This window comes from Rhipicephalus microplus, chromosome 3 (genome assembly GCF_043290135.1).
Source record: "Rhipicephalus microplus isolate Deutch F79 chromosome 3, USDA_Rmic, whole genome shotgun sequence".
NCBI lineage: Eukaryota > Metazoa > Arthropoda > Arachnida > Ixodida > Ixodidae > Rhipicephalus > Rhipicephalus microplus.
Genome location: NC_134702.1, coordinates 203,928,279 through 203,952,245, shown reverse-complemented (window position 1 = coordinate 203,952,245; position 23,967 = coordinate 203,928,279). Strand labels below are relative to the sequence as shown.

Here is a 23,967-nt window from a genome sequence, read left to right as displayed (position 1 = left end):
CGCACTCTACTGTATACATCATAAGGTTGGTTGATATGACGTATCTATCACAGACCTTTCGAAGATCAATGTCTACAAGGAAACAGGTGAAATGATTCTTACTTCTACGCTGCGGGTATTATAGAACCATGTAAGTAAAATAATGCAATCTAGAGTTCGCCTTACTTTAGAGTGTACGTGTGTTCCCAGTCATTCTCATATATACTGCGTGCCATGCCACAACGTGTCTGCGCTAAGGAAGGCTGCAGCATGTGTTTTTTTCATGTTTAACAAGACTGTTACATAACGTCCGTGTCCCGCCCTGCGCACTGAGCAGATTCAATGGCCGCATATACGGGGGCCTCCGGAATGCATGACGAAAACATAAACAACCTAGAGTAATGGACATTGTTTGCCAGCGAACACCAGTTGTGATCAAAGCATCAAGAGACCACTCAGGGCCAGTAGACAGACTACGAAGGATATTGCTGGCTGAAGCAATTAGACACATTGCATTTGAATGCACACTACACTAAATAAAGCACACGTATTATCACAGCGGTTAGTAAAATCTGCCTGTGGCTCAGCTCGGCTACGCCTAGTCACAGCCGCGGCTCGGTTATGCGAGCTAATAGTTGTAACCTTAGGCTATGCTTGTTTACCTTTGTAGCCGAAACACAGTTTGCTAACCGATAAGGCTAGTCGAACATGTAGTAGTGAGAATACTCAGTAGATTTATATATGGCGAATTCCTTTAAGACGTCAGAAGCACTTAAAAGCACGCTGAAAGGGATCTCTTCAGAGCCGGCGTGTTTCAGTGGTCGAACAGGTGCAGGAGCAGTGTCATCCATTGGTACAGTGAGAGTGCTTTTGCTGTGCCGAGAGCAGCCAGGAGCACTGTGTAGTGCTCTTGCCTCAAAAGCGGAGTAGGCGAAGTAGTACTAGTCACGTGGCCCTTGAACGCCACAGTTTCCGAATTTTTTTTTCAGCCGGTGAGCGCGGGTGGCGATGACAGAAACCATGTGTAGTTTGACACCACTGTTGTGGTAGCCACCACACCGCTGTTTAGTACGAATGGCTACGATGACAGCTGGACGTCTGCCGAATGGGTCATTGCGCAAACATACTAGGTATTAGGATAATGAAGAACACGTGGTTCACCGATTCCACGCGTATTTTGCTGCTGCCGCACAAAAAATATGCCGGGGCTTCGAATGTTTCAGTCACTAGGTCTCGTCACCTTCTCACCTGCCCTCGGGGAGCGCGGCGCATGTCAGTGGCAGGTTGAGTGGCCGTTCTCTCAGTGCTCGGCCCCCCACTCCTCAATGCCCTGCCCCTATACTCCTGTTCTCTCAATGGAATTCGCCATTATTTGAGCGTCGTTTACGCTGAGCTCCGCACAGATGCAGCATTCCGGGAGACTTGTGGAAACAGCACAGATTTCACATTTTTGACAACTTCGTCTTGCCGACACCTGGTCAGATTGGGTGTAAGGACAGCGAAAGAAATTTTAACGCCCTTTACCCGTCACGCTTCCCTCAGTTGACTTCATCACACACCAGAGCGAGGAGTCTACTACAGAAGTAGTTACTGACTCGCAAGAAGCGTGTCGACAGTACAGTATAGTGCTGCCATCCGCATACTCAAGGAAAGAAAAATCAGCTTCTCGAGCTGCTCCATTAAGTGGACACCAGGCCATGAAACTGTGACAGGGAACTAACGTGCCGACGCCATTGCCCGAAAATACGCCGACCAGGGGACGCACAACGACGAGGAACCAGCCACAGTTACTAGACACCATGAAGCAATTTTAGAACACCAGAGAGCCCTGAGGAGGATGTACCCTTCTGCTCACAAATACCTCAGCAGAGAGCAGTCGGTTGTCTGGAGACCACTGCTGACTAATACGTACCCCAATCTCAGTCTTCTGAGTAAAATTTATCCGGGAATATACGCCAACAAATGCCTGCTATGCAGAGAACACCCCACACTCTACCACGTGACATGGGCCTGCCAACACACACAGGTAGTGTCAAGAAACTGTACACTAACACCGGAGCAGTGGGAGGCTGCGCTGTCCTGCTCTAAGCCTGAAGAACAGCTGAAGCTGATCGACAGAGCTTGCAAGATGGCAAATGCCACAGGGGCCCTGAACTGAGGGCTCCACCTTTACCTGAAAAATATTTGTAATAATGTTTTGCATTCATTCATTCATTCATTCATTCATTCATTCATTCATTCATTCATTCATTCATTCATTCATTCATTCATTCATTCATTCAGTTGACTTCATAAGCATAGCGAGCATTTAGCTGCTCGCACAATCATTCTGTGCACGCGCACTACAGTTTCTTCTATACGTTTGTTTGTTAATCGATAACATACGCAAATATGACCAAACACATTGTAAACGCTGAGGTAGAAGTGTCGTTTTTTCTGTTTCCGAAACCGAAGCCGAACGCTAGGGGTCCATTGATTTTCCAAAGGTCGTCTCTGTCGTCTTTCTGCATGCTTCTTCCGACGTTTAGCTCGCCGAAGCTCCCGTTCATCACTCGTTTCATCTTGTTATTTAGAGCACTGATTTCTGCTTTAGCTCACCAGCAAGCCGAGCAACATCCGCAAGATGGTCCGAGGCATTTTGCCAGAAACATTGGAGGCAGTGGCTTCTTGTCTCTAAGTGTACCGTATTGTTGTAGCGAAAACTGAAATGAATTGAAACAGGCCAAAAAATTTGCCTGTTGGTCATTGCCATCCGAACTCACCTAATTGTGATAACTTTAAATACCACACACACACACACGTATATATATATATATATATATATATATATATATATATATATATATATATATATATATATATATATATATATATATATATATATATATATGCTTCGTTATGTTGGTGGTGTGCAATGACTGAAGCAATGGCCTCGGGCGCATATTGTTGCATTGGGATAGAGCAAACAAGTAGGACATAAAGGAGGAATTGGAGATGATGTGGCCGGTGGTAGAAAAACGTACCCCTAGTTATGGCTAGGTAATGCGTTCACGTGACCACCTGGCACATGTACTATTCAGTCAGAAATTATGTCGAAGTACTTACATATGTGGTCGTAACTTGTCATGTTTTTCCTGAAAAATAAAAAAAATAAACAGAGGGGCAGCGTTTCAGTGAGCTTTCTGAGCAGCGAGATACTGCGAATGTAAACAAATCTTGATGCTGTAAAGAATTACTGCACATTCATGAATCGTATACTAATAATGGTGCGAAGCTAAGTCTTAAGGCCTGTTATGTGTGCGTTGAAGTCACTTGCTAGTATAAAGAACAGAAATATGGGCGGACGAAGAGATGCATGGGGAAAGTAAGGCCTATTTATGTGTGAAACGCCTTAGGGTCTATAATTGTCTGTTTTGCGTTGTCCGGCACAGCACATGAAAGGTACCCACTGTACACCCACCACAACTTTCATGATGTAGGGATGCACCCACTATGCCATTATGCCATTCACCGTCCTTCTGCTGACAAGCGAGGTACCCGCTACACACCTGTAAGACATTATGTGCACATTACTTGCGCTGTGGATGATCACAGTGAAGAATAGGTGCGTTCTAGACCACACTTTCTCTTTCTGCCATGGGTGCAGACAAACGTGAACATGCTCGCCCGTGATAGGCAAAGTTGACGAAGACAACAAGCTTAGAGGCAAGAACTCTGAATGCAGCGATTGATCACTCCGCAGCTCGCAATCACGAGCATCAGGTGTTTAACGCACAGCAATAGGCAACACAGATTCAAAGGCTAAGGACTGAACGTCCGGACAGATGTACAGAAAGCAGCGCAATACCTTCCTATATATAAAAATCAAACACCTGACAACGCAGCCATCAACGTGCGCATAAAGCGAAACCTGAAAAGCAAGCCCTCGTACAAGCCCGGCCTAGCCAAGAAACAAAACATTCACGCATGGTTGAAGGTCCTAGAATTCTCACCCCTCTACAAATACCCAAATATAAACAAAACATACATAGAGCTCGTCTTTGCCAACTTCAAGGTAGATCTCGTCGAAGAACGCTTCGAAGTCTTCGAATGGCGGCAAGCGTGTATACTTCCTATTTTGTGCGAGTTTTGGTTGTTCTTAAAAAACAATCAGGTGGATTTAGGACAAAGATAAATGCTCTATTTTGGGGTTAATTGAGGCGAGGTAAAACATAGGCTGAATATTTTATCGATTTGAGCAAAAATAAAAATTGGCTAAATGAACGTAAATACCTAACTAGCACTTCGTCATGAAAAATTCTGGTTATATGTAAACACGACTATAACTATTACACAATAGGTAGAATTTTCCTAAAGCACATGTTTTCTTTTAAATCTAGGTCCAAGTAAGCTGGCACACCCTATATATGTCTAAGTCAATAGACTGTGCAAAATTCAGTCTTGCAATATGGTTCTTCCACTTCACTCGTGTGAGCTGGCGGGTTGCGTGTCCAGCGACGTGGTTGAGCGTTCCCCGCAGTGCACACGGACACCATTTGCGTTCCTGCATCATGTGTACCGCGTTTGGACGGTACGCCAATGAGCGGCCCTTGGGTGAACAAGACATGGCGGAAAAAGTATGTTTTTGGTTTTGTTCGATGGATGGCGCTGAATTTTGAAGAGGGTCTGTTACGATGGGTAGTTGGGTACTTGCGAAGGGCGACGCTACAAGCTCCGAAAGGAGCGAACGCGTTTCACGCCGACTCCGGCCTTCGTAAATGATTCTGCAGCGTTTTTGCACATTGTCCATGTTGCTTTTAAATTGTCATCTCCTGCAAGTTATCTGGACTCTACCGATATTCTTTGTCAAGGTGGAAACTGCCCCGCCGCAGTGGTCTAGTGGCTAAGGTACTCGACTCCCAACCCGCAGGTCGCGGGATTGAATCCCGGCAGCGGCGGCTGCATTTCTGATGGAGGCGGAAATGTTGTAGGCCCGTGTGCTCAGTTTTGGGTGCACGTTAAAGAAACCCAGGTGGCTGAAATTTCCGGAGCCCTCCACTACAACGTCTCTCATAATCACATGGTGGTTTTGGGACGTTAAACCCCACATGTAAATCAAGGTGGGAACTGCCTTTTTCGTTATTTTATTGGAAATTTTCTCTAGAGCCACTGTGGCACCGAGCTAAGGGCGCGTTCACACTTAGCATCGAAGAGAGGGAACGTGGCGAAACTCTCCGTAAACTGGCTCATTTCGCCACCCAAGTGGCCGAAAAGCACACTGCGTAGCTGGCGCGCAAGAATCGATCCAGGACAGATTTTTCCGCCACACGTAAGCGGATACGGTTTCCGCTTCATGGCTGCTTTGGCTGCGCTAAATCATACCACGTGATCTAACCAGCCGGCCACAGATTCAACATGGCAGCAAGGGCATCGGTGGGGGCTCGCATCGGCTCAAATCACGAACTACACGTGCAACACAGCAAAGCCTGACGGCCTCAACGAGGACTCGTTCATTGAAAGCCTGGTTGGGATTACGATCGCCGAAAACTCTGGAATTAGACGGTGCAGCAGCAGCGAGTCGGCATGCCCCACGTTTCTCACGTTTGTGTACGGCCAGCTGAACCCACAGCCGCCGCTGCGGGGTGCGTTCGCTCATGGCGTTTCTGCCAGCTTACCCCCTAAAAAATGTCTGAAAAGGTACTAGCTGTTTGTTTCAAGTACTCTGCGTGAACAACTATAGAATTCGGTACGAAACGTAGCACGCGAAAATCAGGTAAAATCGAATTGATTCTTAAGGAAGAAACTGCAGCGGTGGCGTCAGGGGCCAAGGGAATGTGAATATTCTTGACGCGCGTGGTCGTGGCTTTCCGACCGCTCTTGCGATTTCATTTTGGCTTCACCTCTACAGTGTGATTGTGCCCGAAGGTGTGGTCGGGACGCCTAGCTGGTCGCAGTCAGGGCTGCGCGTTGACTTTCCTCAAGTCGCTATAGAAGTGAAAATTGAAGGAACTGACATCTCGCCCACCGAGATCTCCGAAGAGGCAGGATCGTGCACCATTACCCCGAGAGAGCGACATTCTTGTCAGGGCAAGCACGCTATTCCTGACCCTGCGGCAGCCTCTCAAGTTGGCCATGGAGGCACGAACATTGCGCAACGAGGCCCGTGCGCACACAAGCAGCAAGTTTTCAAGGTAGGCAAGATGCCCACCCTTTCCCGTGATCACTTCAAAGTTGTTATCAGGTCACGGAGGGGCTTCAACTTTGCAACAGTCGGAGTCATCCGCAGCAAGTGTATCTCCATAAGATGTCATGGAAGACATCATAAGTCCGAACATACAGCAGAACATCACCTTGGTGAGTGCACCTTACTTTTCTATTGCTGAACGGTACAACACAATTCACATAAAAACAGCTCCAATAACGAGTGACAAGAAAAGAAGGAGACAGACAGCGGTGCTGTCGTACCAATTCGCCCAAGCAACCACATGAACGGTACAGCCGACTCGCCAAGCTTACCGACTCGCCAGCCGGCTCGCCAGTAAGCCTGTACCACGAACATCAGTTCGGGGTACAGGCTTACGAGTACTGCACTCTATACTGCCAAGAAAGTCGCACGAGGTATTCCCCTCGATGAAAACGCCAAAGCCGTTCACGTCGATATCGTCAACAAGAGGAACCCGACTGCCTTGGTGGTCAAAAGACTGAACAATACGATGTCGGTCATCATCACCTTCGACGGTGGCCGGGTCCCAACGTAGGTGAACTACGAGGGTGCCATGCTGAGGTGCACCTTGTACAGAAAGCAGATCGACCTGTGCCACCAGTGCGGATGTGTAGGTCATCACATGGACGTCTGCTCAAACCCCAAAAGCAGTGTGCGTAGAGGCTATAAAGCTTCGAACCCAAACCACAATCCCAAATGCACGCCGACCTGTCGCCTCTATGGGGGAGCACATCCCACTGCGCACAAAGCCTGCAAGGCTTGATTCAAGACACCTTGTCAAAAAACAACGCGGTGACCAACGAAGGGCCGCAGCGCAGTCTGCTCTCGAGCTACAGCAGCATAACTATGGCGAACAGTCCGCATCGCATTCCCGTTCCAGCTCCCGCTCTCGAAGCCGGGCGTGGTTAATGGGCCCTCAATCGGGCCAGCAAAGCCAGTCTCGGATCCAGTTCCAGAACAGAACTCCCGAACTGAGCCATGGCCGTTCCAGGTCACGGCGTTTGATGCAATCCAGTCAACGGGACCCGAATCTACTTGACAAGGTGAGCTTCGCCAATGTGGATAAGGGCACGCGGAGACGCAAAGCTCGAAGAGCTACTTCCTTAGAACCTAATCCAAAAAGGGACCCTAAAGATGCGACATTACTAGCAGTACAGCGCAAAAACGCGCACTTACGCACGCTAGTGCAGCAGTAAACACAAGGAATTTACCTGATTAAGCAGTCGATGGCGCAGTCACCTGTACTCCTGTTCCGAAAGTCAACGATGGTGAAGCGCTGCCGGCAAAAAGACGAGTGGCAACCGATTCCGAATGTGAATGGCAGGACAAGCTCAAAGCCACAGCAAGACATTGGCGCATAGAAAAAGCCACACTATGTGAATGGCGGGAAGAACAAGAAGAAATGAGGAAATGGGTAAAGTGCTGACTGACATTAAAAGTTTGATCGGCAACATCGACTTTGTGATCAATAACCTCACTGCCCACACAGACAAGGTAGAATCTAAAATTGACAGAATCGAGACTCACATAGGCCTTCGCCACGTCAATGATGCCTGCAATGGACCCTTCCGTCCCTCACAATAGCCCTATATCTGATAGCGCACAAGCACATCATCATGGTGGGCAGCCCCAATAACGAGCTGGTGATGTGGTAGTGGAACTGTCGGGGCTTCACTAAGATGCAACCACTGCTGCAACATGTACAAGACGTGCAACCCAATACTCACGTAATGATGATACAGGAAAGAGTAGGAACCACACGAAAGCTTCCAGGTTTTAATGCATACGCCTCACCGATTCTGGTTGACCGTGGATTCAAAGTTTTAACGCGGAAAGACACTGTAATTCAAGAACACACCACACGTGGTACATATGCTAGTAGAGATACTGCCAAACAGGACACGCAAGCACAGTGCATATCTTCTCGACGTATACACCAACTCCAGCTTACTCATGGAGCCGGTTCCCCTTTCTGTTTCGGGAGGTTCTAATTTTGGCGGGTGCACACCCGTTTATGGGAGGGGGGATTTTAACGCCCCAAACGAAGCCTGCGGTTATGGCTACATTGCAGACAAAGGCGGACGCCTTTGGCAGGACCTGCATGATACAGAGCTCACGCTTATTAGGCACTTTTAGCTGACCTTATTTTGCCTCCTGGTCCGCTCGGTCTTGCGGTGGTTGTGCCACTGCGCATTCGCTAGACGGTCAGGTGCTGAGCGTGTGAGCGGACCGTCATAGCGAGTGAAGGATCACGTGACGCGAGGGGAAACGACCAAAATGGCAGCCTCTTTTGCAGAAATTCCGCACTGCTCTGGAAATGCAGTGGTTGTTCGGCAAACACGCAAGCCCCGATGACACTTCAGGAGATACGAGTATTTTTACCTCCTCCGAGAAATCGTCGCCGCCAATCCCTTCGAGAATCCACGCATGTGCGGTGAAGTTCCACGAAACAATCTTGAGGTGACACTTCTGGCCATAATGGAGCCTGTGGAGATGCTCCTTTGGTACTTCTGTCGAAGGGACTTCGTGAATCTTCGACAGTAGGTGATTTTATGTAACAATAGTAACAATTTAGTTTTGCAGAAACCACTCTTCCACCTATTCAGAAAAACTCTTTAGTTTTGTTTGCCACAAGGCAACGCGGTGGATGCGCAGCCTCAGGGCAGGGCGTTTGAAACGCGCTTTGACTGCCCTAAAGGCTTCGATTGTAGCAGTTTCAAGTAAAGGTGATAAAAAAATAATAATAAAAAACATACCCCTGTGTCAAACACTAAATGAATTCACACTCTTTTAAAACAGAATTTTTTATTTAGCTGCAAGAAAAAAGCAAATTTTATTTTTATTTACAACAAATTTCATGCACTGGTGGCGTCGCTATGGCGTTGACAAAACGACGCTTGGATAAAACCAAAAAATGTGCGTTGCGCTCTGGCAACGTTGAGCGTTTGAGAGGAACGGGGAATGGAGCGCGAAATCAATCAGCTAAATGTCCCTATTACCGAACCGACGGCGCTCACCTGCATGGGAACGTGAACAGTACAGGATGCAACGCTGGAACTGACGGTGGTCCACAACGTCCCTCAAGCAAAGTGACGGAATGCTTTTGAAAATCTCGGTTGCGACCATCTGATTAAAAAATACCTATTTCTTAGGTGAGTACCCCTCATTATCAAAAGCAACTCTAATGGACGGACTGGGACAAAATCCAGAAGCAGCGAGCCGAACGTGGAGATGAGAAGGCCATCGATGGCATCGAGACATGTATAGAAATCTTCAGTTGAGACGTGAACAGAGTGACAGACGATCGCAGCCGAAGTCCAGGTTCAGAAGATTTAAAGCCGACCAGCCCACCTTGGAAAGCCAAGACATCACTACCTGCTAGGTGAAAGACGCAACGGCACCATCGAAGTCTTTGTCAGAAGATCGCACAGCTCAATCGTCAGCCTGAAGAGCATTGCCTGAGTTGAAGCCGGCCGCAGTGGTATGGCATCTGTAACGCAGTCGACAAGCAGCTGCACAATAGAAGAACGTGGCGTCTCCTCCGTGTCCTCTTGGGGGAAACGCAGAGCAAGTCGGCCCAGCATGCCAACTTGCAGTGGCTTCTGCACAGAGAACGGATTACCGCGACTGATTAGCAGACGGTAACACGCCTGCCAGACAAGTTAGTTCTTCGACGACTCAAGGTTCAACACGGCGATTACTCTGGCGAGTTAAATGTGAGGCTCTATGAAAATTTCCATGTATCAGATATGCGCGCTGCGCTCTACCATGCAGCCTAATGAAAATCGGCATCTGGTCCCGACAAGGTTACAAGCAAGGCTTTACGAAACCTCGACGATGTCTGGATCACCGCTCTTGCAACATTCACCAATACATGCTGACAAGAGGGTCCCACTCCAGAGGCGTGGAAACGCTCTGAGGCAGTTCTTCGAGGAAAGCCGTCTAGTCTCGATCACCTGAGGCCAACTTCACTCACGTGTTGCGTTGGCAAAATGATGGAAAACGCATTCTTTACCCGTATCAACAACAACCTAGAGGACACGGCAGCCAACCCGCCCACTACGGTAGGCTTTCCACACCTCTCCACACAAGATATCTTGCTCCAGCTCTACCAGCAAATTATCAGAGACCCAAGTGGTGGCACCTGGGCCATCCTCAGCCTGGATAAAGAAAAATCGTTCGGCAATGTAGAACATGCAGCAATCCTGAGCCGAATTAACAAGCTCAACGTGGACGAGAGAAGCTACAACTATATCAGTGACTTCATGTTGTGCCACATAGTCACCCTCACAGTCGACAGCATAATATCAGACGAATGTGTTTCCTACAGTATACTGTAGAAAGCAGCGGCGCTCCCAAAAGGTCGATAATATCCGCGCTTTTTTTCAACTTAGAGGATGGGTCTCCCGATCTGCCTTGGCGAGATTGAAGACCTCCACCACCCCTAGTATGCAGACGACATCAACCTATGTGTGGACAAGGGAAGTGACGGAAACATATAATGTACCTTACAAGCAGCACTATCTGCAATAGAGACCTTTCTCTGAGATACGTGCCTCCAAACACAAAATACTTCTAACACCATGCCTCCGAATCTCTGTGTTCAAATGGGAGCTTCTAATGTACCACCCACACAGCAGGTGCAAGCCAATCGATGAACCACACCATTGTGAAAACATGCAGTATACACAAGACGGCTCCTACATTCTCCGAGTTGCACGTTAAAGAAACCCAGGTAGTCGAAATTTCCGGAGCCCTCAACTACGGCATGTTTCATAAATATATGGTGGTTTTGGGACGTTAAACCCCACATATCAATCCATCAATACATTTTTAGAGTTTCGAACATACGCATCAGCGATATGCACATAGCTTCCAACTGATCAAATTACAAAATCATCTGAAAGACCGGACGACAAGGTTACAGCAGCTATACCTGCCTTTTTGTAATGAATTTCAAACAAGCACACGGGAATAAAGAAGGACAGCGTCATGTGCTTTATACTCTCGTTTGCAATCAGTCACGTAACTTTTGCGGCGGCCTTCCACAGCTGGGCTGTTACCGAAAGGGAGAATTTCAACACCTTTACGCAAGACATACAAGATCGCTCTTGGCCTTCCGGTATCCGCGGGCACCAGTCGTCTGCTATAACTAGGGGTGTACAATACCCTTCAATAAACAGTGGATGCGCAAAGGGTACCGCAACTCAAACGTATGCCCCGGACAGCCACGGGTCGGTACATCCTGCGGAAACTCGCCCTGAGTTATCACATCAAACAAGGTCAGATAGAGGACATTCAACACGACATTGGTGCCACGCTGATAGTGTCCCCTATTTCTAGAAATATGCATCCCAAATACAACGGGGGCAGACGCCAGGCTTATGCTATGGCACTGCTGCGCTAATTTGGTGGGGACAGGATTGCGCCCTTTGTGAACACAGCAGAATACACACACACAGTCACTGGTTTATGGCGGTAGTCGCAGTTCTGAACTACCTGCTTACCCACGCGTGTAGTGTTAGTACAAAGTATCCAGGCCTCGCGGAAGAGGCGGCGATTGCGCTTGCGCTTACTGGCCCCATCTGCGAGGCAGTTCTTAGCGCCTCACAATCCGCAGTTCGTAAGTAAACGCACGGGGACGCATTTCTTCCGAAGCTCCACAGGTTAGGATGGGCCGAGTAGCGAGAGCATGCGACGGACGCGAATCACATCGGCTCCGGCTCAGGTTCAATTTCAAGAAGAATTTCTTCCTGACGACCTGTTGCAACAATAGGAACTTGTTCCTAGCATCACCACTGTCAAGGCTATACCGGACTTCTACCTGTGAGTGCGCTTTTAAACGTTTTAACGCTTTCGAAAGTTCTTGAAGAGGTCCACCTCGCTAACCCTAACAAGCCGGAGACGCGGCTTGGACAGAAGGCTGCCCCGCTCTACAGCGGATGGCGAGCGTCTCTGGGAGAAGCACTCATTGCCCTCTCGCTTCACGGACCACATGATGGATACGTAGACCAGTCAAGACGCCGATACGCAGGTGAGCAATGAGCACAACGCAAATCCATGGATCACTGTTACCAAGCGAGCGAACAAACGCCGACAGCTGCAACCCCATACGGTACCGACTCAAAAGCTGCCCTGCACGCCGTCTGAGCCCACTCTATGCCATAGCCGGCCTAAGACGCGTCTACCAAGACTCCCACCGCTGCCTGCCGAGGACAACAAGCTAGCAATCCGTCCCCATGGTGGATTAAATCTCAGCAAGGTTAGCCACCCTACGGCTGCCACCCTACGGCTGCCAAACCATGCCCAAAGCGGTTTTTGCCACCTGTCAACCGACGCAAACCACCCCGGTCCGCTACTCCCACCAAGAAGGCCCAGTCACCATCTCCTAGCCCCGGAAAGCAGAGCAGTGCGTCCGGGAGTGCAGCCAGGCGAAGGAGCCATTCCAGGGATAAGTCGGGGCCCAAGCGAGGAAACTCGTCATCGCGGAGTGGTTTCGCTGGCCAGCCGGGATCTCAAGGCTGGCACACGGACGGGACAACGCATCATCATGGCCAGCAAAGCGGTTCCTACAAGAAAGCACAAACGGTAAGCTGGGCAGGACAGTTCCCTCCTCTCCCTCCCTCTCCACACCAGTCCCACTCCCTCACGCAAACATCAACGCAGGAAAGAACACCACAACCAACGCCACCTAGACTACCACAACCCATGTCAGTAGACAATCAGCTTCACCCTGACATGTCGTCAACTACAGCACGATCCAACTATTGCACACGAGAGGCGTTGAATGAAATGGCTACTTCTTCAAGGAATGAATTCGCAACTATGATGCAGGTAGAAATGCAGAAAATGAAGGATAGCATTATGGCTGAACTAACAGCTCCACTCCAACAATTGATGCAGCAGGCCCTGCAACCTGCTGTCTAGCAGATTGTAACGGATGTTAAACAGCAGATATCGGCTGCACTTGGCCAACTTGATATTTCGCCATCTGCACCAAAACGCACCACGCCTGCGACACGTGAAACACAGCGACCGCATCCTTACATACGCCCCTCCCGTTTCCTATCACCGTCCCAAAAACCGTCCCAACAGCTACAGCTGCTGCAGTCCCGCTTCCCACCACCCTCCACCAAGATTTAGCACAGTCCGAAATGCCTCTGCGTGCTACCGAGGCCCCGCTATTGCATGATCATGGCGAGAAACCGTAGGTCAACGCGTGACACCCCTCAACTCCTACGTGTGTGGCAGTGGAATTGCAGGGGGTATCGTAGGAAACGCGGAGCTCTAATGCAATTCATTGCGACGCAGCAGATTACTCCCGATGTCATAGCGTTACAAGAAGTACAATGTACCCCTACGCTTCCGGGTTACACCACATACACGGACGTAATGAGCAATACACCACATCGCACAGCTACATTAGTTTCTAAGCATGTCACACTCATTGAACACACCCTTCAAAGCAACTCCATCTCACACGTACTTCTGGAATTAGTCCCGTGCTCTCGTTCCAGTAGCAGCCTCTACGTGCTTAACGTTTACAGTGCACCTAATGCAAGGAACAATGACTTCGGTCATCTATTTGCACAAATATGCAAGTTGGGTAAACACATAGTTATTGTAGGAGATTTCAATGCCCCCCATCCGGCTTGGGGCTATGCAACAGAAACGCCTAAAGGCCGACGACTCGCACAGGTTCTCGCGATTCATCGCATGACCCTGCTGACAGAGCCTGATCAACCCACTCACCTAGGTAATAGTGTGAGCAGGGACACATGCCCCGACCTCACGATAGTCAAGGGCGTTAGTCACCATTCCTGGTGCAACCTCATGGTGAATCTAGGCAGTGATCACCATATACTAACTACAGAGCTCCAAGTAGCAGCCACGCGTGCCCCAGAGCGCATCATAAAACTAACGAATTGGGATGCATTTAGGCGTAATCATACAACTACCCATCAAGACTCTCCTTCCCTAGAGGCTTGGATATTACAACTTCACTCCAATTTTCAAAGAGCTACCAAACTCATCGCTGCGACGACAGAAACGCCGGATGTGGACCGGCATCTGCTACATCTTTGGGATGCCCACAGAGGCTTGACACGGCGGTGGCGGCGACAGAAACATAACCGAAAACTTCGTCTCCGAATCGCCAAACTAGCTACTGAGGCACAGGACTATGCGAACATCCTCACTAGCAACAATTGGCATAACTTCTGTGATCGACTCAACGGCTCACTAAGTACACCTCGAACGTGGCGTATACTCCGTGCTCTTTTAAATCCCACGCAGACAAAATCACACACTGCTAACGCAATCCGCACCATTCTCCACAAATCAGGGTTTGACGATAACACTCTGCTGTACACCTTAAAGCAACACTATGTATCCACGAGCCCACGTCCCGCCTACCGTGATTATCCACACGTACACGATACGCCTCTAGATGAGGATATTACAGAAGCAGAGGTTAGGGCAGCTTTGCAAAGCATTAAGCGCAACACAGCACCCGGTACAGACGAGATTACGCACACACTTCTGCGTAATTTAGATGACCAGTCCATCGAATATTTAACCGCTTTTCACAACGAACATTGGGGAAACGGCACGCTACCACAGGAGTGGCGACCCGCAGAAATCATACTTATTCCAAAGCCTGGCAAGCCGCTATCCCTCCAGAATCTTCGCCCTATATCCTTAACTTAATGTGTAGCTAAACTCTTTGAACGCGTTGTTTTCTCTCGACTACAACCATTTCTCGAAGACAATGACTTTTTTCCTGATACACTATTCGGCTACCGTCCTGGTATCTCTACACAGGACGTATTATTACAGATTAAGGAGGACGTGTTGGATAGCCCCACTTCAAACCAGGTTCGAGCTATTCTGGCCCTGGATCTGAAGGGTGCTTTTGACAACGTCTCCCACGACCTTATTCTTGACAATCTCGCTTCATCTCAGTGTGGCTCACGTATCTACAATTACGTCAGGTCCTTTCTTTCTGACCGCACGGCCACTATTGGGATTGGAGACCTCCGTTCGGACGTCATTCGTCTCGCAGGCAGAGGAACACCACAGGGCTCGGTTCTCTCGCCCACTTTGTTCAACGTGGCTATGGCTAAACTCCCTTCCCTATTACAACAGGTTCCCAACACCCAGCATGCCATCTATGCAGATGACATTACAGTTTGGGCGACCAAAGGATCAGACGGAACCATTCAGGACGCCCTACAGGAAGCTGTGTCTGTGGTACAAGATTATGCTGCTGCCGGCAGCCTTACGTGCTCAGTGGATAAGTCGGAGTTGTTATTGGTATACAAGCGGCGCCGCAAAACCGCTGATTCTCCTGACATTTCGCTGTTTCTTAATGGCCATCCTATCCCTCTGGTGCCACGAATTCGCCTTTTAGGCCTCTACCTTCAGTCCGACGGCAAGGCCTCGCACACTACACACCTTCTGGCTCAGCAGATAACTGAAATTACACACATGATCCAACGCATCACCAATCGCAGGAGAGGCCTCTGTGAGAAGGATGTCCTCTGCCTAGTACAAGCACTCATAGTTAGTCGGCTCACCTATCGTCTTCCGTTTCACAATCTCACTCTAGCTCAAATAAAAAAGATGGACATCCTTCTACGGACAGCTGTGAACGCGGCTATTGATTTGCCTCCACACGCATCTACACAACGCCTCCTTCAATTAGGAGTCCACAACACCATAACCGAACTCATCGAGGCCCAGCACAATAGTCAGCTCCAACGGCTCAGGCAGACCCGTCAGGGCTGCGCCATCCTGTCTCGTCTTGGCTACCCGATTCCTCAAAAACCCGCACAAGTACCGCGATATAAACTTGCTTCTACTGTCCGCGCACTCATCAAAGTGCCTCCGATTCCACGCAACATGAATTCCTCCCTCCACGCCGGTCGTCGACGTGCCCGAGTTCAGGCTATGACACGCGTTTTTGGTGATGGTACATCAGACTTACAAGTACTTTACACTGATGCAGCACGCTACCCAGAGAAGTCAGCCATGTGTTTAGCCGTGACAGATGACACAGACGCCCTTGTGGCGTCTGCCACACTTCGCACTACAGACAGTGGTCTGGCAGAGGAGGGAGCTCTCGCTCTGCCAATTATTCACGCTACGACACAGTCACATGACTCCCCTGTCACTATTGTAACAGATTCACAAGCTGGTTGCCGTGCTTTCGCTCAAGGACTTATGGCTGCACATACACACAATATCCTCTCTTCTGTCTCACCGTCCGCATTACGTCCTGTGCGTATCGTCTGGACTCCTGGACACGCCTCTCTCCATGGTAATGAACGCGTTCATGCGGTTGCCCGAGAGCTGAACGGCCGGGCTCCATTGGAAGAGCTGTCCAATCCAGACGACGCGTCGACAGAACCACTAAACTACAACGCTACGCTGCAATACTATCGACAGAGCCGTTATACGTATCCTCCCTCTCATCCTTCACTTAACAGAGCAGATGCTGTCGCTTGGCGGCAACTACAGACAAATTCATTTCCTTGCCTTTATATGCTAAATCACTTTCATCCGACTCTCTACCCCTCCTACTGCCCCTTCTGTGGATCCGTACCAACGGTGTAGCACTCCACGTGGGAATGCTCTGCCCCACAGGGCGTTCCTCCCATTCCCAATCCCACCCCTTCCTCTTGGGAGTCTGCACTGCTCAGCTTACGCCGGCAGGAACAGCAGCAGCTGGTCCAGTGGGCTCGCAGGGTCGCGCAAGGCAATGGAGCCCTGGACTGAGGGCCCCACTCAAAGAAGGCTCAGTGTGCATTTGCTATTAATAAATGTTTATTCTCTCTCTCTCTCTCTCCACAGGTTACGAAGAAGGATGATAGGCAACAGCTCAATAGCACCGCGATTTCGTGGTTTCCAGCGCATGTCACCACCCCCACCAATGAAGGCCCCCTTAATTGCAACAAGGTGGCAGAAATAACCTGCCGCGCAGAGTCTGAGGCCGCCTCGCCGAGCTTGGACCCCTTGGTTCAAAACGTGGGAGAAGGCTTACCCCTAGTTCACACTGAAGCATCCATTTTCTACAGTAAGCGAAATTATCCTGCCGCTGAAAGTAGCGCTGTTCGCACTGGACGTGCCGAATATGCCATCTACCACGGAGCAAATGCGGGACGGATGCGCTGTCACCCGGTTGTTGTCGCTGCTCGTAAGCGCCATTGCGCTATTCGGTGGTCCTGACTTGAATGATTCTCGTACGCAGAAAGCGAAAAAAAGTAGTACTGTTCACTTTGCTGGCAAGTCGCGGTCTTGTAATGCACAAAGAGCTGAAAAAATTTGTTACAAGTCTGCATGTTACACCGCAAATGTAGTCGAAAGACGATAGTCTTGCATCTGGAGAGAGTGAACAAAACGTTTTTTTGATTTTCTGCACAAGAAAATCGGTGAATGGTATTCTGCAGGCGCTGTGTTAGAGTGCCGCGAGCGTTTAGCGGAGGCGAACGAGTGCATCGAGGCACGTTAGACACAAGCGCCATCTGGCAGTTATCTTCGAAAACGAAGGCGAGCAGTCCACGGAGAAAGATGCGCGCCAGTCTCGGAGGTGCTAAGGTGTAGAACGCAAAGTGACGGGCAGGTGCCACCACCTTGACGTCGTAGCAAAGCGTTGGAAACACTTTTTTTAAGCATCGCGTTGCACTGTCAGTGCAGTGCGATAAACGCTGCATTCCTTGGAGTTACTTGTGTGTGCCTCTTCTAGTATAAAGGCCGACATACAAAACTTCGAAGTGTTGTTATGGCGCCTCAGATATGCGCAATAATTGATTTTTAATTCACAATAGCGCAGCTATGAACGCTAAACCTTGAGCAATATTGGTGGGCACTGCGAATGGGGTTGGTCGTTCAGAGCCGTTTGGGGTATCGTCAGGGCGGACAAACAGACAAATCTACAGACAGACGGACGGACGGACAGACAGACAGACAGACAGACAGACAGACAGACCAAAATTTTTTCCGTCGAAGGTCCCCAAGAAAGACTATCGTCTTTAAAAACTGCCAACGCCAGTGGCGTTGATGGTTCGTCTTGCTCTGCGGAACTGCAGCAAGCTCGGTCACGCCAACGACAAGCTCGGTCACTTCTTCCACGAAGAAACGTGAAGTAGGCACACAGTGGATAAAACTCCGTGGGTTAAAACGTTCCATTACGTGCACTGCGACATAAAAAGTGAGTACTGCTTGGCCACCTTTTTTCAAAATTTCTTGACTAGCGCTACTATTGGTCTGTGGCGACCAATTCGGCAGCAGACGCCGCAAACATCGGTCCGAGAACGATCAGCGTAGAGAAGGCCTTTTCGGTGGATCTCACTGCCACCGAATCGGATTCAGTGCACTTTCGACGGCCAGAATGCTCACTGTGAACGCGTCTTTAGAGAGCTATAACGGCATTGCCAAACACTACCAGTTTAGGCAGGTGGATAGTGCTCCTTCCTCACACCAAGCAGAAACGATGCCAGGCAGTCATCTGGCGACAGCTGCAGACATACACCTTCCTCAGTGCTGTGCGATTGCGGCACATTTTTCCCACGCAAAACCCGAGTGCTACTTGCAAATTATGTCAAGCAACTCGAGCGACCCTCTCGTGTACGTCGTGGGAATGCTCTGTTACAGCAGCTAAAATGGCAGCAGATCGGGATGCTCTTGCGTCGAAGTGAGCAGCCGCCCGGCGGAGCTGTGTCTGTCGGTCTGTCTGTCTGTCTGTCTGTCTGTCTGTCTGTCTGTCTGTCTGTCTGTCTGTCTGTCTGTCTGTCTGTCTGTCGAGCCCCACTTTAACCATCAACTAAAAGAGCATCCTACCCCCATCTAGTGAACACAATTTTACCTATATACACACAGTGCCATATAGTGAGCAATTCATAAAATAGAACGGGTACATTCTATGTACTATTTACGGAGAGGCGAGAACGACCAAAAGAGGTTATACTAAAACTTCCTTGAAACGACCCACACTCTAAGGAGAGCCTAGCAGACAATAAAGGGTAAATGGTCATAATTGCGGCCCGCCAGCGCTGCTCCCAACACCGCTATCGAAGGCGCACGAAGGCAAATATATCAAGGCCTCGCCTTTCGCGCGCCACTCCTCCTCGCTCCCAGCGTGGCCTCGCCTTGGTTACAAATGAATGAACGCTATTAGCGACTCCTTTATAACGGGGCGATGGCATGTGTGCGCCCAGGCTCGCAAAAAAGTAAAGAAACTTTTCTTGTTATGTTGGCCTACAGCCTTATCTACTTCTATTAAATAAATCTCATGATACCAAAGAAGAATCCAAATTTCTGTTCCATCTCGCTTCTTCTTCAGGCAGAATAATCTCATTTTCCCACTATCTCTGTCATTTATTTCTACTTTTCTGCTACCATTACTCCAAGAGTTTCTTACTTGCCTCTATCGTGGGCGTGTTTAGCTTTCCATGTTCGTCCCTAAAACCCAAAGCCTCATGTAAGCTGGTACCCACACCTATAACTGGGTATCACCGCATTCAATCATAACATGTTTCATCGTTTTCTTAGCTCCCTCGCAGCATGTGGAATGTTCCTCTTTTTTATTGAATCTCGTACGACTACACTTTCTAAGGCAACCCGACTTTGCTTCGCACAGTAACGTGATTCCCCTTGAATTATCGTAAAACCTCTCTCACCTAATTTTGTTCTTGCCCCTTCAGTATTTACTGAAAGCCGGCTTCTTCTGCATTGTTGTCATTCAAAAAATCCTCTCCGCCTCACTGACTTTTCGCTTAATGCTCCTTGTTACCATATCGCCCACATTGCCAACGTCATATTCACTGGTGAGCCTCCTAGTTCTTCTCCACTTTGTGTCCACGCTCTTCCTATGCAAATACTTGAACACTTTCTGAGCCCATCTACTCCACTTCATTTTGCTGCTAAGACTCTTTTCAAATATAATTTTGCTCTGGGCTTCCCTTTTTTCCAAGCCTGCACATCCCATATTGCCATTTACAGCCTCATTCGTCGTCTTCCCCTGAGCACCCAACACAAGGTGCCCCACAGCCCTTTGATTTACATCCATTCTTGATTGCACCTCTGACTTCATGTACACCACTGAGTTCTCAAATGCAAGCCCTAAAACCATTGCGGCTTTTCACAAACCTCGAAGCAATTTGTACCGAATTGTATCCCCATAACGCCCTCAACTTTATTATTGCAGCAGTCCTATTTCCCTTTGCTGCTGATGTTTTTTTTGTGTACCTCCATACACCTCTCTCTCTCATTTACCCATACCCCGAGGTACTTGTACTCCCCTACCCTCGGTATTTCTTGTGTATTGAGACCACCTGGCCTTCGTGATCATCGAATACCATCAATGTACATTTTGTTGCATTAAATCCTAGTCCTAGATCCTCACCTTCCTTTCCGCATAAATCTACCAGCCACTGTTTATCTTCTTGACTGTCTGGAAATAGCACAATATCGTCTGCATAAAATAGACCTGGAAGCCTCTCTAGGCAGCGCCATCTATAAATACCATTACCACGTGACCTTTGAGTATCTTGTCTGTGCTTGCCCAGCGCTAGCGCAGGACACACAAAGCTCACCACTGCCTACAGGCAACGATTTTCCAGCTACGACATCAAACAAACTGCTGTTCATACCACGTGTCAACCTTTGGTCTTCTCCAGCCACTTAGATTTCGTGGATGTGACCGGGATCACCGTCCACCACTGAGAACCCGCAGCTTGGCGGTCTCCCTTTATTATCGGCCACACCCCGCAATGGGCAAGATTGGCTATATCCCCTTCCCGTGTAGCCCTATTTTCTTTACTTCCTAATTCTCTTTACCCTGACGCTGCACTATACTTCCCATTGGGCTGCAAAAGTCAGCTTCAGTTTTTCAGCTAATCGCTACAACTACTACTTCGCCCGTGACCAAGCACAGGCCGAGAAAATTTTGGTGTTGAAGTACCGCAGCTGTTTCAATACACTTACTTGCAGCGGCTTGTGCAGTCCTCTAACGACGGAAAATTGTTCCCATTTCCACCACAGCCCTTGTATTCGAATTGTTCGCATTTATCTTCTCCAGCATTGTAATAGAAGCTCTTTTCGTAACAGGCACCATCATTGTAACAATTCCACAGGACACGCTGGTTCCTCGTTTTATTCGGACAAATTGGCTCTAGTTTACTTCCTGTGGAAAAGAAAACACAAGGACGTACAGAATAGTAGTTGTAAGTCTAGTTTAAGTGGTAGAAGACGTTTACTTACTGTAAAAAGCATAATGATTTTTTGTTTGTGCAAGATTCTGAGATGCAGGACTGATATTTGGGATAGTTGGTGATACATTATGGACAGTACCAGCGCAAAAACTCACGGGACGAAGAAAAGAGACACAAATAAGCACTTGTTTGTGTCTCTTTTCTTCGTCCCGTGAGTTCGTGCGCTGGTGCTGCCCATAATGCTGAGATCCTAAATTTAGAATGCCTCTTTGTTACTCTCCCCCCCTCTCTCTCTTTCTCTTTCTCTCTCTCTCTCTCTCTCTCTCTCTCTATATATATATATATATATATATATATATATATATATATATATATATATATATATATTGATACACTACAGTCGGCACAGCCGTGCAGCAAGAAAGAGAAAGACGACGTTGGTTGCTGGTTGTTGATGAACTGTCGCCATCTTGTTCGCCGAGCACAGTCTATCGTATATAATTTATTAAATAACTTACACATAACATTATATGTGGAGGTGGACGACTCCCATACCTCGATGGGGACGCGCAGCGGTCGCAACACCGGGGACTCTTCGGCTACTTCAACTGCCAGTGCCTCATCACCACCGGCCTCTCGAGTCGAGTCGACAACCTACGTCACCCTGCCACCCCCGCGGGATCCTGGCACTTTCTCCACTGACGGTACCATCGACGTTGACTCCTGGCTGCACCGGTACGAGCGGGTCAGTGCTACCCACCGCTGGGATCCCACGCTCATGCTCGCCAATGTTGTGTTCTACCTCGACGACACGCCGCGGACATGGTTCGAAACCAATGAAGCCGAAATCACAAGCTGGGATCTTTTCAAATCGAAGATCCGTGATCTTTTCGGCGATTCATTTGGTCATCAGCTCGCTGCCAAGAAGACTCTCACCACTCGTGCCCAGACGTCTACTGAATCATACATTCTTGACGTCTTGGCGCTTTGTAGCAAGGTCGAGCAGCGCATGTCAGAAGACGAAGAAGTTAATCACGTCCTCAAAGGGATTGCTGACGATGCCTTCAACCAAGGCCGCTGTGATAGCTCAGTGGTTAGAGCATCGAACGCGTTATGCCTTCAACTTGCTGGTTTTTAATAATGCACGAGCATCGACACGATCCTGACAGAATGCCGCCGTCTAGAACAGGCTAAAGCCCGCTGCGTCACCCACGGCATTACGTGCCTGCTGAACACAGCTGCTACTTCCTCTTGCGATGACGCCATCCGCCGAGTTACCCGATGTGACAACCTCACCGGCATCATTCGTCGCGAAGTCGAGGCAGCTCTACCAGTAGCTACTCCATTTCCAACGCCTGATCCTTCACCGACCACTATCTCACTGATACAAGCAGTCGTTCGTCAAGACTTATCGAACGTCGGCCTACACCCCGTTCAACCAGTCTAATCTGCCGAGCCTTTTTATCGTCGTCCCTCCGCTCCTCGCTTTGGTTCCGACTACTCTCGACAGCGCAATTTGTCTGAATGGCGAACACTGGGCGACAAGCCTATATGCTTCAACTGCCGACGTGTCGGTCATATTGCTCGCCACTGCCACAATCACTGGGCTCCGCCGGCACACTATGGGCCTCCTACCCAGGCCACGTCTGTCCACCAGTCGTCACCAGAATTTGATTTTGATTCCCCTATGCTGACCACATCCTCTGATTCTACCACACCTCTGACGAGACCTCGATACGCCCGCTCACCCCACTCACCATCCTCTGCTCGCCGTCAATCTCGTTCGCCCCCACAACGGCGTCCTGCCTCTCCGACCTATTCGCAACGCCCTCGACATGAAAAACTAAGCAGTGCAGCTTCTGGAGGTGAAGCTGCATTGACGACGACCTCTGTAAGAAATCCTCGTGCAACGTTACCGACCATCCGGAATCTGTTGAACGTTACTTTAGACAATCTACATGTGCGCGCGTTAATCGATACCGGCGCGAATGTGTCCATAATGAGTGCTGCTTTTCGTCGCCGCCTAATGAAAGTTATCACATGCGCCTTGAACCAAACCGTTCGAGTCGCCGATGGGGGAACTGTCGTCATTATTGGCATGTGCTCTGCCCGTGTGACTAACGCCGATAGAAGCACTGCTGTTCTTTTCATTGTTATAGAAAATTGCCCTCATGAAGTAATTCCAGGCATGGATTTTCTAACCACTCACTCGGCCCTATATATTCTTCAGCCGACTATCTTGACCTTTAAATGGCGTCGCTGTTCGCATGGTACGCATGGCGTCGCTGTTCCGCACACTATTTTGACAATTGTAGAAAACCGCACATGCCTTGCTATTGTCAATTTTGCCCTCACTGCCCAAATTCTTCCACAAGGTATCTCCCTGGCCGAAATTACTGGACTACAAGACCAGACGGTTGAGCCCTTCAGAGTGGATGATTGCTGCACCTCAGACCATGAACCCAATCTATCACGTTCATCGGGCGTCGACGTTGTCTACATGGTACCGTCAGACCTCGCTCCTGATCAAGCGGAAGCCTTTCGTCACGTACTGAAGTCCTATAGTGACATTTT

The 23,967-nt window shown here is 49.0% G+C and overlaps 1 protein-coding gene across 1 annotated transcript in view; it reads right to left on the bottom strand.

Annotated features, from left to right (window-relative positions):
* Positions 1-21,333, bottom strand: part of LOC142804107 (uncharacterized) — a 30,255-nt gene extending 8,922 nt beyond the window's left edge. The window contains exons 1-2 of the mRNA XM_075890686.1: positions 21,167-21,333; positions 3,085-3,113 (exon numbers count right to left, since the gene is read on the bottom strand). Of these exons, the coding sequence (XP_075746801.1) occupies positions 3,085-3,106 (22 nt within the window). The 5' untranslated portion in view covers positions 3,107-3,113; positions 21,167-21,333. The remainder of the gene's footprint in view (positions 1-3,084; positions 3,114-21,166) is intronic.
* Positions 21,334-23,967: the final 2,634 nt, after the last annotated feature.